The sequence below is a fragment of the Manis pentadactyla genome, chromosome 13 (genome assembly GCF_030020395.1).
Source record: "Manis pentadactyla isolate mManPen7 chromosome 13, mManPen7.hap1, whole genome shotgun sequence".
Taxonomy (NCBI): domain Eukaryota; kingdom Metazoa; phylum Chordata; class Mammalia; order Pholidota; family Manidae; genus Manis; species Manis pentadactyla.
The window spans coordinates 101,982,876-101,997,539 of NC_080031.1; the positions used below are offsets into that span (position 1 = coordinate 101,982,876).

General features: G+C 45.9%; 1 protein-coding gene across 1 annotated transcript; it reads right to left on the reverse strand.

Annotated features, from left to right (window-relative positions):
* Positions 1 to 1,429: 1,429 nt before the first annotated feature.
* HDAC3 (histone deacetylase 3) lies at positions 1,430 to 14,636 on the reverse strand. Its single transcript, XM_036895516.2, has 15 exons — positions 14,500 to 14,636; positions 14,312 to 14,394; positions 12,815 to 12,957; positions 9,080 to 9,161; positions 8,891 to 8,947; positions 8,715 to 8,770; positions 8,191 to 8,324; positions 7,586 to 7,666; positions 7,169 to 7,242; positions 6,940 to 7,004; positions 5,785 to 5,874; positions 5,603 to 5,661; positions 5,268 to 5,347; positions 4,805 to 4,962; positions 1,430 to 2,075 (listed from the first exon to the last, which is right to left on the reverse strand). The coding sequence occupies exons 1-15, from the start codon at positions 14,552 to 14,554 to the stop codon at positions 2,006 to 2,008; spliced, it is 1,287 nt and encodes a 428-aa protein (XP_036751411.1). The 5' UTR covers positions 14,555 to 14,636; the 3' UTR covers positions 1,430 to 2,005.
* Positions 14,637 to 14,664: the final 28 nt, after the last annotated feature.

Sequence of the window (14,664 nt, forward strand, 5' to 3'; positions counted from 1 at the left end):
ACAGCGCCCACGTGGCTGCCAAAGCCTGGACCCTCTCACACTCCAAAATCGCGTAACAGTTATCTTGTCAGTGCCAGTCTTTCCAGGATAATATAGTTTTTATGTGTGCAATACCCATAGAGCACATGAAAAAATAAGTGATAGATGTGTGCCAAGAACAGAGCTTGGTCCAGGGCAAGTACAAGACTGGAACTCAACTAGCTCTGGAGTTAAGATTGCCTAGTTTTGAATCCCAGGTCTGCTACTTTCCAGTGGTGTTTCTAATATGAAAAATTAGTTATTGCCAAAGTGTGCCTGAACAGTAATAACAGCTACCGTATACAATGCACTTGCTCTATGCCGGGCATTATGCACAAATTTGACTTTTTTCTCTAAATCCTCACAATGGCACGTGATAGATTCCACCACTAGTCTCACCACCTTACAGATAGAAAACTTGGACCTTGAGAACTGAAGTGACTTACCCAAGAAAACATAAATGAGTGATTTAAAAAATTTAAACGCAGGTTGGTTGGCCACGCCCTGTTTAACCAGGATTACCTGACATAAACCAAACCTGAATGAAAAGAACCACTGTCCTCCGAGTTATTTGCTCTACAAGCCTTCATTTCTCTCTTCATAATTTCATCCATTCCCTCAGCTACATCTGTTCCCTGTGTAGACACTCCATAGGCGAAGTATGGACTGAATTATCTTGCCCACAGCAGGCAAAAGATCTCAAATGCATGTTCCTGGAGGGACCCCAGTGCTCAGTCTATTGCCTGCCTGGGTATTAGACTGTCTCTGCCAAGCTGGCTGGCTCCAAAATCTGGCCTTCGTCTCATGTTCTACTTTGTAAATGCCTGATGGAAAGCAGCATAAAGCTGTCCAGCCCACACTTCAGACTCAATTTATCCAAAATAGTTCAAAAGCTACTTATTTTCTAAGCTAGAGTGCTGAGAAACAGGATCAAAGCATGGAAGGAGGTCACCCATCTATTAATTCTTTCTTATACCACTGTCTACATCTGCTATAGCATTTATCTCACTCCTTACTACATTGCAAATTCCTCCAGGGAAGGGTCCATGTTTATGGCTACTATAGTATCATTCTTCACAGAGACAGTGAAGATAATGAGCAACTATTTATCAGGCACTGTGCTGAACACTTGACAAGTTTTATCTTCACCAACTAGCATCACCATTCTAAACACCCAGGTTCAAAAACCTGAAGTCATAGGTTTGTCTAGCTCTTAACCAGATGCTCTGTTGACTCCTTATATATGAGTGAAATAATCTGCTTGTAATACATACACAGGGCCTAATATAAGACAAGTGTGCTGAATGTAGGGCACTATGATTTTTATTATATACATCAGCACCCCCATTTCCTCTCCCTTCACACACAGGCAGCTAGCAGGAATTAAGAATATTCCTAGAAAGACAAAAAGTACAAAAAATACCAACTGGTTTATTGAATAAAAAGTGGTAAAATGGACATAAAGACAAAAGTTAGAACAGGACATTTTCAAATCCTCCCCAGACTCAAAACCAACACTTCCCATCACCTGGGGATAAAGTGTTACAGAACCAGAGCCCCCTAAAACACCTCACTCTTCACCCGCACTGGACAAGGCCTATAGTAGGAAAACCCAGAGGAGGAGGAAGTCAGAGGCAACCTCGATCCTATCTACCCCTTCATCCCTAAAAGTCTCTGAGTTGGAGGGAAGCAGGGAAGAACAAGGGGGCCAGAGGTGCTGGGATCCTCCTCTAGGGCCCACTGCCCAACATCCTACAGACAACCATCCTTGTCTCTGCCCAGTCCCTAATAGGTACCATTGTTAGGCCTTGGAGCGGAGAGGAAAGGGGATAGTTGGTTTGAAAACCAGAAGTCTCCAAACCCTTCCCCAGCACTGGCAAAAGCCCTAAAGGTGACTAGTCCATGGCTGGGGGAGTCACGCCTTTTCCTTCCCACCCAACAAAGAGGTAAAAAGGAATTCCTTGGGATACAACAAGCCCGGTTGCTCTTAAATCTCCACGTCGCTTTCCTTGTCGTTGTCATGGTCTCCATCATAGAACTCATTGGGTGCCTCTGGCCTGCAAGGCAAGGGGGAAAGGTCAGGGTCACACTCTCCAAGCTCCAGTCTTCTCCCACATAAGCAGCCTCCTCGGAGCCACTTCCCAGGCTCCTTTGTCAGGGAACCACTCTTCTCCTACTGCTGGCAGAGACTGCACTCATCTATTCATAGTCAATAAACATTTATTGAGAGACTACTCTGTGCCAGACACTGTAATAAGCCTTAGCAATACCGTAGAGAATAAGACAAAATTTCTGCCTATCCTCAAAAAACTTACCTAATAAATGAGACTGGCAATAACAAAACAAATAAATAAATATAAATTCAGATGGTGGAAAGTGCTATCAATAAAATGAAATAAAGGGATGTGACTGAGTGATGGGAGGAACAGGATAAAATTTCAAGATATTAGAGAGGCTGTTCGAAGGGAAGAAGTCTGAGAAGGAGCTGGCCAGGCAGAAATCTCAGGAAGACCATCTCAAGCCATAAGCAAATCAAGTACAGAGGTTACAATGTGGAAAGGGACTGATACAGTTTAGTCAAGAGCAAGGAGGTTAGGAGGGCTTCGAGCAGTACACATGGGGGAGAGTAGTTGGAGATGAGACCAGGGCTTTAGGAAAGGGCAGCGTGCAGGGCCTTTTGAATCCATGGTCAGAAATCTGGGTTTTCTTCTACATGCAATGGAAAGGAGAGTTTTAAGCAGAGGAGAGCAAAAGCAACACAAGACCCCACAAGTACTCAATACTGGTTCCTTTCTTTTTGGAAAACTATTATCTGGGAGAATATAAATAACTGATAACTTAATTAGCTTTTCCACAGCTGATAAGTGATAAAGGAGGAGGAAAGTCATCAAAGAGAAGCTGGGAACTAAAGTACTATCTGCTTGGTAAGCAATGTCTCAATTACCTCTAAATGCTCAAGGGTTAAAGGGGTGGAGTCAGAGACGGATTTGAATCTTAGACCTGATACTGAACTAGTTGTGGGACCCTCAGAAAGTTATTTAACTTTCTAAACCTTAGATTCCTCCTCTTGTAATTTAAGGAAAACAGCCACCTCTTGGGTTGTGTGATGACAAGAGAATGATGACATGATGCTCTGTATGTTTTACTATAAAGCACTTAGTATTAAGCCTGGTGCTTCACAAACCCACAAAAAACGGTCACTCTTATTATTACTACTCTACAAATAATACGTAAGCTGGAGCTACAGGCATCAAAGAACAGGAACTCAATGTGCTCTGAGAGTGAGGCAGGGATTAGGACAAGAAGAGGCCTGGGGCTTCTGCTAGCTGTTGAGAAGGGGAGGTATAATGCAGAGACTGGGCCCAGATACCAAGCCAGAACTACAGAGGAAAAAGTCAAACCTGACATGGCGAAGTTGAGGAGGAGAAGACGGGTCAAAAGAGTATCCTTGAGGCCAGATGTTCAGGTACTTCCTCCACCAGGAGTTCAAATAAGGGGGTATTCGTGGAGGAAGAGGGCTGGAGTGGCCCCAAGAGTTCAAGCAGTGAAGCCCAGGTCCAGAAGAGAAAGCTGGAAGCCTAAACTCTAAGACTGAGAAGCAGATTCTGCAAGGAACTGAGACGCCTGTCGGCATGTGCAGCAGAGCCTGCTCGAACCTCAATGCCTGGGAGCAGGAGCAGGAGTTCTGTGAGGGTCCGGCTGCGGTTGCCCCTCAGTTACACGAGAACTGCTCTCCATTAAGTTCATCTGTTTCTGTACATCTGGGTTCTGTTGTCTTTTCCCTTCATTTTTCAGAAAAGCCTGTTTGGGGATTTTGAAAAATTCTATCTTGGTCTTTTTTTCCCCCTAATTCACTATATCTGTAAATTTTAATACCTCAGAAAGATAAAGACTTAAGAAAAACACACAGTACAATTATTACACCTGGAAAAATTAACAGAGGAAATAAATCAAATGGCCTTAGAGAACAGCATATGGACAGTGACCTATCCAGTTCAGAATCTGGAAGGAGTAAAATGCTGGCAAGAATATAAACTATTACAGGCTTTGGGAAGGCAATTTGGCAGCAAATATAAAAAAATTTTAGTGCACAAAGTCTTTGAACTAGGAACAACAATTACAGGCATCTAATCCACTCAAGCATGCAGAGATGTATTTAAGGGAGTTCATTACCACATTCTTTGTAATAGCAAAAAAAGGAAAAAAGGAGGGATATAATGTAAATGCCCATCAATGGTACTTGGTTATGTTACATCCACACAATGGAATATTATACAGCTAACAAAATAATGTAGCAGATCTCTATATATTGACATGGAAAGATAAGACCATTTTGTTAAAAAAATTAAAAAAGGAAAAAAAACAGTTTTAAGTCATAGAGCAATGTGTATAGAATGATCCAACCTGTATATAAAAAAACAATAAACCACCCAAAGTCTTGAGAATGAATGTATATGTGCATTTGTGTTTATATGAACACGTTAAAGAGTGTATTTGTAACTAGAGAAAAAAGTCTATCTGAAAAGATACACATCAAACTATTAACAGCAAGCAAATTTAACACATTGTGGTGCTGTTTAAAATGTTTACAGTACATATGTAATTTATGTCATTAAAAACAGGGCAAAAAGAAAAAGAGCATGGAATTGCAGCAAACCAAAGAGTAGGCACATTAAAGGAGGTAAGCCAGGACAGTTCAGCTAATGCTTTCCGATTTATTTTCTCCCTCTTCGCCTCCCCAAACAAGCCTGCTGGAATCCCCTGCTCTCGAGGCCCTGGCCCAGACCTGCTGTAGTTCTCCTCAGGACCCCTCTCCTCGGCATCAGCCTCATCAGTCCTGTCATAGGTCAGAAGGTCTGCGGGCACATCATGGATCTGGACGCTGGGTGCGTGGTTCAGCATCTTCAGGTTTTCAAAGATTGTCTGGCGAATCTGGTCCAGATACTAGTTGGGAATGAGGACTAGAGTGTGAGCAGCCCCCAAATGATTCCTAGGGCACCCACCCTTCTGGCTGCCCGTCACATCTACCATCCAAGTTTTAATCCCATTTTGAGTCTTGGTTGGGGTCCCCCAGCTGACAAGTGTCCTTCTTTCCAACCCCCATTGCCTCTTCTTTCACCCTCCCAGCTGGTAACAGTGACAGTGATGGCTGAGAACTTTCTTCTCTTCTCTGGTTTCTCCAGTTTCCCACATCTTGAACCTCTCTTGGGCTCCCGCACCCTTGTGCTTAGCTTCTCTAAGCTGCTAACCTGGCGGGAGTTCTGATTCTCGATGCGGGTGCTGACATCCGGATGGAGAGTGAAGTCCGGGGCAAAGTACTCGAAGTATTCTTAGGAGGGAAAGGGAGATTAGGAGAAGGTATGGCCCGGACAGACACAGGAAGGTCCCAAGACTTCCCTATCTCTTTCTTTCCCATCCAAAACTCCTACATTACAGCTGCCCAATCTCTTCCTTGCTCTGAGTCCAGCGGTTTAGTCTACAGAGCTCCGAGAGTGTCAAACTTCCTATCTGCCTTCAAACAGGCCATTCTGGGCCTTGTGAGAATGGTCTTTCTGTTGTAGGGATATCATGGGGTGGTCCTTACCACTATAGGGAAGCTCCTCACTAATGGCCTCTTCTACCAGCAGTGATGTCTCATATGTCCTGAAACCAACCAGCAGAAGAGAGCAGACTGAGCAAGTGAGCTGAAGGGCACCCCCAGCCATCTCTCAGGAAGCCCATAAACGTTGGACGAGGCGAAGGAGGGAAATTAGGGAGCATACTCACCAGCAGCGGGCAACATTTCGGACAGTATAGCCACCACCACCTAGCACCAGTAGAGGGATATTGAAGCTCTTGACATATTCGACACATTCCCTTAAAAAGAATGGGTGGAGGAAGTTATCAAAAGCTAAGTAAACACTCTAGGTACTGCCTGGAAAGGGGCACAAGGGAACTAGAATGTTCCATCTCAATCTAAGTAGTGAAATTCATTGAGTCATACCCTTATATGTGCACTTTATTACGTACATTTTGTGTCTCAAAAACTAAAAATAAAGTGCACTCCTACCTCTGTCCTGCTCAACACCCACCATGGGGCCTCACCTGTTAATCAGCTATTATCAGTGTACCAGCATGCGCTGTCAGTTCCAGCCTTCCAAGTATGACCCAAATCATCTACTTCTCTCTGTCGCCACCTCCTCCGCCCCAAACCTTTCTCCATTCAGCAGCCAGGGCACGAGTTGAATCATGGCACTGCCCTACTTAATCTCTCAACGATTTCCCATCACATCTAAAATAAAATCCAGTCTCCTTGCCGGGGTCTGAAGGCTCTGCACAACCTCACCACCGCCGACCTCCGAGGCCTCACCTCAAACCACCTCCAGCTTGCTCCGTGCGTTCTTGCCGCGCTGCTTTACCAGCTCTTCCCCGTCTCAGAGCCTCTGCGTGGGCCCTCCTTGCTCCTCCTACCGCCTGCTCCTTTTAAGCCTCCAGGTCTTAGCTCAAATTTCAACTCCTCAGAAAATCCTTTCCAAATCATGCTATCTAAAGTAGGTTCCCCACTGTTAGCCTGCGTCTTATCTTTCTATCTTTTTCCTTCATAGGTCTTAGAGGATTTATAACAATCTACTGATTTTTTTTGCTTACTCATTTTTTGTCTGTTTCCTATAAAAACTGTTAACTCCATGGGAGTTTCCCCCATTGTATTCCTATCTCCTGCTACCATGCCTGCAACATACTAGGTGAACAAAAACCTATTGTGAATGTGTATAACCAGCTGGGGAACCCTGTTCAAGGTGACATTTCTGGTTCAAGTACAGTTTGTAGCTATTTTTGAGCCCCCAAAGGAGGCGAGGCTCATTCTCTAACTATTCCCACTCCAAGTACTGGGGTCCAAGGCTATGTAAAGACCTGGGGGAGTGGAAGGAAGGCAAGTCTTACCCATGCCCTCGAATGCTGAGGTTGAAGCAACCCAATCGATCACAACCCAGAGAGTCAGCTCCACACTGCAAAAAGCAAAGTACCCAACAGCTGCAGGGAGACAACTGATCAGAAAGTCCCAGATGCCCTTCCCCTCCCTTCCCCCACCAACCTAGGAGCTCTCCTTTTCTGTGCTCTTCTCCCTCCAAGCCTAGGCAGAGCCTTTCGGAGGAGGCACTGATTGTATTACCTGGAGCACAATGCACGTGGGTTGATAGAAGTCCACCACCTGGTTGATAACCGGCTGGAAAAGATGCTTGTAACCTGGGAGAGGGCCAAAGATGGACACCTGGCACCCCAAGGGGATGGGGAGACAGGGAACAAAGGAGAAGGGGCTGAGAGAGCATGTAGCCCAGGAAAGCAGCAACCCAAAGAACTATTGGCTTTGAACTTCTGGAGGGGGTCCAGGCCCCTCTGAACAACTGATGAAAGCTAATGACTCTTTTCCGAGACAAACGCACATACACATGATATGCTGCACACAACTTCTGGGGGGTTCATTCATCCTGCACACCTGGCCCACCAGTATACAATACCAGGCAGATGGGGTTAATTTAAGGAGAGAAAGAAGGGGCCTGGTGTGCAGGGAAAAGACTTTAATACTTACTCTGGTCATCAATGCCGTCCCTCAGGGGTACATTGAGGCAGTAGTAACGGCCACTCTCTGCTCCAACTTCATACATGTCACCTACAGGCCAGTGGGAGGTGGGGTGGGAGCCATGCAGAGGGGCACCCACAGCCCAGCCTCTTCACTCCTGACCCGAACTCGGAGGGCCTCTCACTCCACCTCTGTACCTCCACCACACAACACCCTAGAGCCACTAGGTCTCTTGCAGCTTGCATTCATTCAGTAAATACTTTCTGAGGGCCTACAATGAGCCAGACTATGTACTAGGCACTGGGGTAAAGAGAACTAATGGAGTGAATGGAATCCCACCAAGCTCCTACGCTCAGGGGGTAGGCATGAGGAGGAGGGAGACAGTAAACGGACAAACAAAAACACCACAGTAAATACAAATAGCTGTTGAGTACTCTGAGAAACAGGCAGGGCGATGTGACAGAGTCATGGGGAAAGGGGTGATTAATTGGGGCGGTCAGGAGAGGCTGCTCTGAGGTGGGGCCACGTGAGCCGAGACCTGAAGGCTGAGGAGGAGGCAGCCACAGTATAAAGAGCTGAGGGGTGCAAAAGGGACAGTCATCCGCACTTCATACCTGTGCCGGGGAAGAAGTAGTTTCCGTATTTGTGGAAGGACACTGTCATTACCCGGTCAGTGAGGTAGAAGGCTTCCTGAACCCCGTCACCATGGTGGATGTCAATATCAATGTACAGCACCCGAGGGTGGTACCTGGGGTGACAGTAGAGCTGGGGTCGGAGGCAGAAATAAACCCCAAGAAGAAAACTCCCAACTCATGCCTCCCAAACACGAGGTCTGGAGTTCTGAAGAGCCTGCTTCGGCCCAGTCACCTGAAACCTAATACCACCAGTTCCCTAAGGGCGACCCTGGGGCTGCAGCCTGGAGGCAGGGACAGGAGAGGGATGTGCAGAGAAGGCGCAAGCGTGAGCACGCAGCAGGGAGTGTGCAGCAGAGCACAGGAGGAGGTAGCCCGAGTAAAGCATCAAGAACCTGGAAGAAGCTAGCGTGGGGGTGGAGCTCAGGGTCAGGACCAGCGCAGTCTGAAAGGCCTCCTCAGCCAAGAGTCTCATAAGTCCCTCCATCTCCTCCCAGGCTACTTACTTGAGCAGTTCCAGGATGCCAATCACAATGTCATTGACATAGCAGAAGCCAGACGCCTATGGTGAGACAGTGGTCTTACAATGAGAAGAATATTCCTCCACCTAGCTGCCCCCTGGTGTCATCCTGACCGCCTACCCTAGGGTAGCTGTTGTATCCCCCATCACTTCCTCACTCACCTCAAACTTCTTAGCATGGTGCAGACCACCAGCCCAGTTAATGGCAATATCACATATCTGAAAAACAAACACCCAACTCATAATTCTCCCTCCTTGCCCATCCCCAAAGCTGGGAGCTCAGGGTCAGGGCGGAGGCCTTGAGTCCAAAGACCCGCAGGAAAGGGGAACAGGACTCGGGGCCATCGTCACCTTGTTGTTCAGCTGGGTTGCTCCTTGCAGAGATGCGCCTGTGTAACGGGAGCAGAATTCAAAGAGCCCGGGAAACACTGGGCTGCAGGGAAGAGGACCAAGTTGGGGCCTTTCCTCTCTGCAGGCCCTCCCTACCTCTACCCCAGCCAAACCCCTCCAGTCACCATCCTTCGGTAACACTTTCTCCCTCCTACATGCCCAAGTTATCTGCAAATGTATTCAACAAATATTTTGGACCAAACTAAGCAAGCCCTGTGTGAGGCACTGGGTAGGAAGTAAAGAAGCATTTAAATCTGTCAGGGAGTTTGTACCCTAACTGGGGAGAGAAGCAGGCGGCTTCTGAGTACTTGAGCACACATGCCAAAAGGAAATAAGTTGAAAGGAAACAGCAACTTTGTTTCTCTTAAAAGATTCTTCTATGTGTATCACATTCCAACATAATGTTCAATAATATTCTTTACAGTCGCACATTTTTATGAATGAGTTGTATTCCTATATACATTAATTATTTAGCCAAACAGTATGCTGTAATAATGAGATAACCCACGGAAGCCTTTAACACAGCATGTGCTACCTAGTATGTCTTTAATAAATATTAGCAATCATTGTTACCGTCTTCGTTCTTTATGCAAAGGAGATGCTTGAAGCCAGACACAAAAGGTTATTACATACTATATGGCTCCGTCTATATAACACTTTGGAAAAGGCAAAATACAGGGACAGACCTCAGATCAGCAGTTTCCTGGAACTAAGGTGGAAAGAAGGCATTGAGTACGACAGGGTATGAAAGGCCTTTGTGGGATAACGGAAATCATCTATATCTCGACGTATTCTGTCAAAACTCTCAGGACTCTGTACCTAACGAGTGTGAATTCTACTGTATGCAAATTATACCTTCATAAACCTGACTTTTAAAAAAGGAGAAGCTTTAAAAAATCCCTTGTTTTGGGTCTCCAAGAAAACAGTGCAGGTGATACATCTGACCATGTGAAAGAGAACTGTAGGGAGTCGGGTAGTTTCTCAAAGGGCTTGGGAGGAGTTAGTGAATGATACCTAGAAAACTAAGCAAATGAAAACATAATGCAATTATCAGCTCCAGAATAACAAAAAGCTGTACAAGAAAAAAGATTAAATCATAGCATACTAATTTGGCTCAATAATAAATGAATTTTTTAAAGTTATAGTAATGTAAATATAGAATACCTATTTAATAAAAATTATGACATATTATGAAGCTGGGAGGGGAGGGGAAGCGAGGGTGATGATGTGAGAAGATAAATGCTCATCTCCCATACCAAGAGCTTAATAGATAATGCCTAAAATTGATAAATGAAGCAATAACAATATAAGCATGTTCTAAGAGGCAGTAGTATGGTAGTATGATTAAGAGCCCAGATTCTGGAGCCAGACTACCTAGGATCAAACCTTGACTCTGTAACAGTACCAGTGATCTTGAGGTTGGACAAGCTGTTTACCCTTTCTGTACCTAAGTGTCATCTGTAAAAAGGAGACAATCATAGACCCTGCTTCATAGGGCTTGTGGAGGTTAAATGAGGTAATGACTGTAAGGCATTTAAAATAGTACCTGATGCACAGTAGGCATTACCTAAGTATTACAGGCTATTAATAACAGCAGTAGATTAGTATTATTATTTTGAAATCCAAAGATAAATACCAGAAGAAATAGCTAAAGGAGCTGAAATTGCCACTGGCAGTTAAAAGAAAAAATAATTCAAAGGAAAACTGATTCTCATCTGAAACACAGAAAAACACAACTGTGGCTTAAGTTCGACATTCAAACAGATGGAATGCAAAGGGCCCGGTGGTAGTATTCCCTCACTGCACAAAGCATTGACAGCAGGGCCCTCGCTGTGGCCTGAGGGCCGACTCTGCATGCCCAGACCTATAAAGTGAAGTCAGAAATGGCAGCAGCAGCAGTAATAAAAACCCAAGAAACCTCCCCAGAGAGCACGTGGCTGAACGCTAAAGGAGTGCAGTGTGTGTGGGACAGACTTCTGCAGCTGGTGTGGTCAGGGAAGGCTTCATGGTGCAAAGCCTCCTGGTAATGTGAAGGCTAGGAAGGCCCTGGAGAGGCTGAGTGGGGAGCAAAGGGCATTCCAGGAAGGCACCTGTACAGCAGGAGCAGAGATAAGGTTGGGCAGACACTCAAAGCCCACCTAAGGAGTTGGCTTCTGTCCTCCAGCCCAAGCTGCTTCTATTGGTAGGATCTTCCTGGGAAAATGGTGCAGTGTTTAAAAACCTAGGCTCTGGATCTGAATCCTGCCACCTCCATTGACCAGTTCTGTCCCTCAGTCTGTTACCTAAATCTCCTCAGTTTACCTATGCTTAACATCAGGAAAAGGACTATTCCACCTCAGGGTTGGTGCGAGAATTAAGAGGATGTACTGACAATCCTCAGCGTAACAGAATAAGCACTCAATAAAGAGCAGCTGTTGTAAGGGGCTCACTCTCTGCAGAAATTCTATAGGAACAACAGCCTGGTTTCTTCAAAAAATAAATTCAAGGGAGAGAATGAAATGGTACAGATTAAAACTCTTAAGAGATATCAACTAAATGCAAGGTGTGGACCTTGTTTAGATCCTAATTTAAATAAATCAACTGCAAAAAAATTTAGGAGACAATTGGAGAAATGGGAATACTGATTGCATATTTGATGCTATTAAGTAATTACTGCTCATTTTTTAGGTGTGATGATACTGTTTTTTTAAAGAGTATCATTTGGGAATACATAATTATTTACAGAATAAAGGATGTGACTTGTGACTTCTACAGCTTGCTTTAAAATAATCTAATGTAAGGGGATACATATGAATTAAGACAGACCATTTGTTCATAAGTATTGCAGCTGGGTGATGGATATATAGGGTTTTCACTGCACTATTCTAGTTTCAGAAATGTTTGAAATTTTCCCTAATAAAAAGTTCAAAAATAAATTGAGTAAGTGGTAGCTGTCATGGTCACAATATTTTCATGGATATACACTAGAATGTAAGCAAGGATCATGGCTGATCTTTGCTGTCCACTCCCTTCCCCCCAGGGCCTATCTCTGAGGCTTCCTCATATGATACAAGCTCAATGTAAACCTGATGGCTTCAAATCTGTTGCTTTTAAAAAAATCCTGATGAATTCCTTCTGTTTTAGGGGTAAAAGCCCCAACTCATAATAGGGCTGTTTACTTTTTTTTTTTTTTTTTGGGCTGTTTACTTTTTAAAGGCCCTGCCTATCTCTTCAGTCTTGATTCAGACCAGCTTCTCTTCATGTCCTGTGGCTGGACTTTTTTCTGCTCAACTGAGTCATACTCTACCCTACCACAGACCCTTAGCACATGTTATCCCTCCTGCCATGACACTCCTCCCCTCGCTGCTTATCCTCCTGGGTGTTCATTACATCCTGTAGAAAGCCTTCACTGAGCAGCCCTCTCCTAGGTGGGTAACTCCGGAGTGTACACGATCATAGTTGTCAGGTACCTTTCCTTCCTAGGACTTAGCACAACTATAATATTAAAATGTTGTTGTTGTTTATCATTGCATCTCAAGCGCTTAGAACAGGGCCTGGCCTAGGGCAAATGACCAATATTTGTTGAATAAGCACATGAGTAAACGATGAGTCACTGACAAGCAAGTTCCCCTTCATAGCTTCTCACTGCTGCCACAAGACCTCATGCAAATATTCTCCTTGAAATGCCTGGCATAAAAGTGCCAGTCCTCCCCTCACCAGTCATCACCCACGTTGAAGGCATTAAGGCTCTTGGTGAAGCCTTGCATGTTGGTGGGGCTCACTCTCTGCAGGAAGTCAATGTAGTCCTCAGAGTGAAAGCGGCACATGTCATGTTGGGAGGCCTGGTAAGGCTTGAAGACCTCGGGGTGGAAACACAGGTAAACCCAGGCATGGTCAATCCCACAAACTAATTGGGGTAAGACCACCCACACTGAACCCAGCCCCAGGGACTGTCCAAAACCATGCACAGCAGTCTGCTCTTCCCCCTATCCTTGTTATTCCATGAAGTAAAGGTCAGTGAAGAAGAGAAGCTCCTATTAGTCAGGTGGGTTATTTTGACCAAGCCCCCAACAGACCACTGGGCTTACCTTCCCCTTCCCATCTCCAGCCCAGCCCTTCCTATCTTCTCAACCCTGAGCTTCAATCCACCTGCCCTGTTCCCCGGATCTCCTATTCCTGATTCATTCCATATTCTTTTCTTCCCCTGGGCTCTGATTCTGTCCTCTTTCTCCTCTAAATTCGTCCTAATTTTGGAGTCCACTAATATGGGATATATGACAACTTTTGAATTAAAACCCAAGATGCCAAGGTGCTAAACCAGAGACTTACTATCTTTTGAGGGGTTTGCACACTTCAGAAGTTAGACAAGAACAAAAAGCTTTTCTCTGCCCAGAAAATGCACACAGGTACATACCAGCAAACAATTTCAAGGGATTAACAGATTCACACACTAACATCACCTCAGTCTTCTCTATGGCCAGTTTACTTGTCTGTGCCTCAGAATAAGCAATGGACACTCATTCATACTAGTGACTAATTCCTCTTGCAAAGCATAAGGGTTGAGCTTAACTGTTACAATCACAAATCACAGCTGTAAATTCCAAGCTGAGGACAGACAGCATATATATATATATATCTGGGAGATGGGGGCTGGGTTGCAATTAAGTAGAATCAAGTGGAGGTATCCTACCTTGAAAAGAAAATACCCAGGACATCCCCTATTCTCCACACACACATACACATTTACACGCAGGTCTGGAGGGTCCTCCCCGGAGCTGTAGCTCCTTGGAGGTGGAGAGAGGTGGCAGAGAACAAGGGGTAGAAACTGAGGGAAAACATTCACATCCAGATACAGTGATCAAGCCCCTCTCCCTGAGGCCACAACACTGCCCACGTGGTAAAATACTGAGGAGGAAAACACCTTCTGCCTTCAAACCAGCACCACTCGACCCTAACCCTAACCCTAGGATTTGTCTACCTGAGGTCAAAGGGTGGCCAGCCTAAGGTGAAAAAGCAACTCCCGTTAAGTCAGTGGAAGCACTCACCAACACTGCACGTGGGGGAGAGGGCGCTCCTGGCTCTCCCCAGGCAGCCTCCCCCCCCCCGCACCGCACGAGTGGGTCCCACTCGGTGCATTCGGTGCTGCCTACCCATCCCTAGGGCCGCAGCTCGCCCCCACTCTGAATCCCCCCCCTCAGAGGCGGCGGGACTCACGATCATCTTCTTATAGAGCCCGTAGTGCAGGACCAAACTATGGGTCAATGCCAAGCGATGGGGCTTCATAGGGTGCCCAGCCCCTGGGGATGGGAGAGAGAGTTCGTCAGTTCCCAGACCTGAAGTTGCAGCCCCCGCCTCGAAACCTCGGCCTCCCAAAACCCCTCCCGTACAACCTTGCTCCTCACCGTAGTGAAAGTTGCCCACATCGGGGTCGTAGAAATAGGCCACGGTCTTGGCCATGGTGCCGGCGGGACCAGGGCCCTTGCCTCCGCCGCCCGCCCGGCCGCCTGCCCCACCCCCAGCCCTGCGTGCTGCGTAAGCACGCAGCCTGCTTCTGCGGAACCTGGAGG

Excerpts from the sequence above, each read along its gene's own strand:
- HDAC3 (XM_036895516.2), bottom strand. The coding sequence starts at position 14,554 with ATGGCCAAGACCGTGGCCTATTTCTACGACCCCGATGTGGGCAACTTT. Across the intron at positions 12,958-14,311 it reads GGCTCTATAAGAAGATGATC|GTCTTCAAGCCTTACCAGGC; the intron begins GTGAGTCCCGCC and ends TTCCACCCCGAG. Across the intron at positions 4,963-5,267 it reads AGAATCAGAACTCCCGCCAG|TATCTGGACCAGATTCGCCA; the intron begins GTTAGCAGCTTA and ends ATTCCCAACTAG.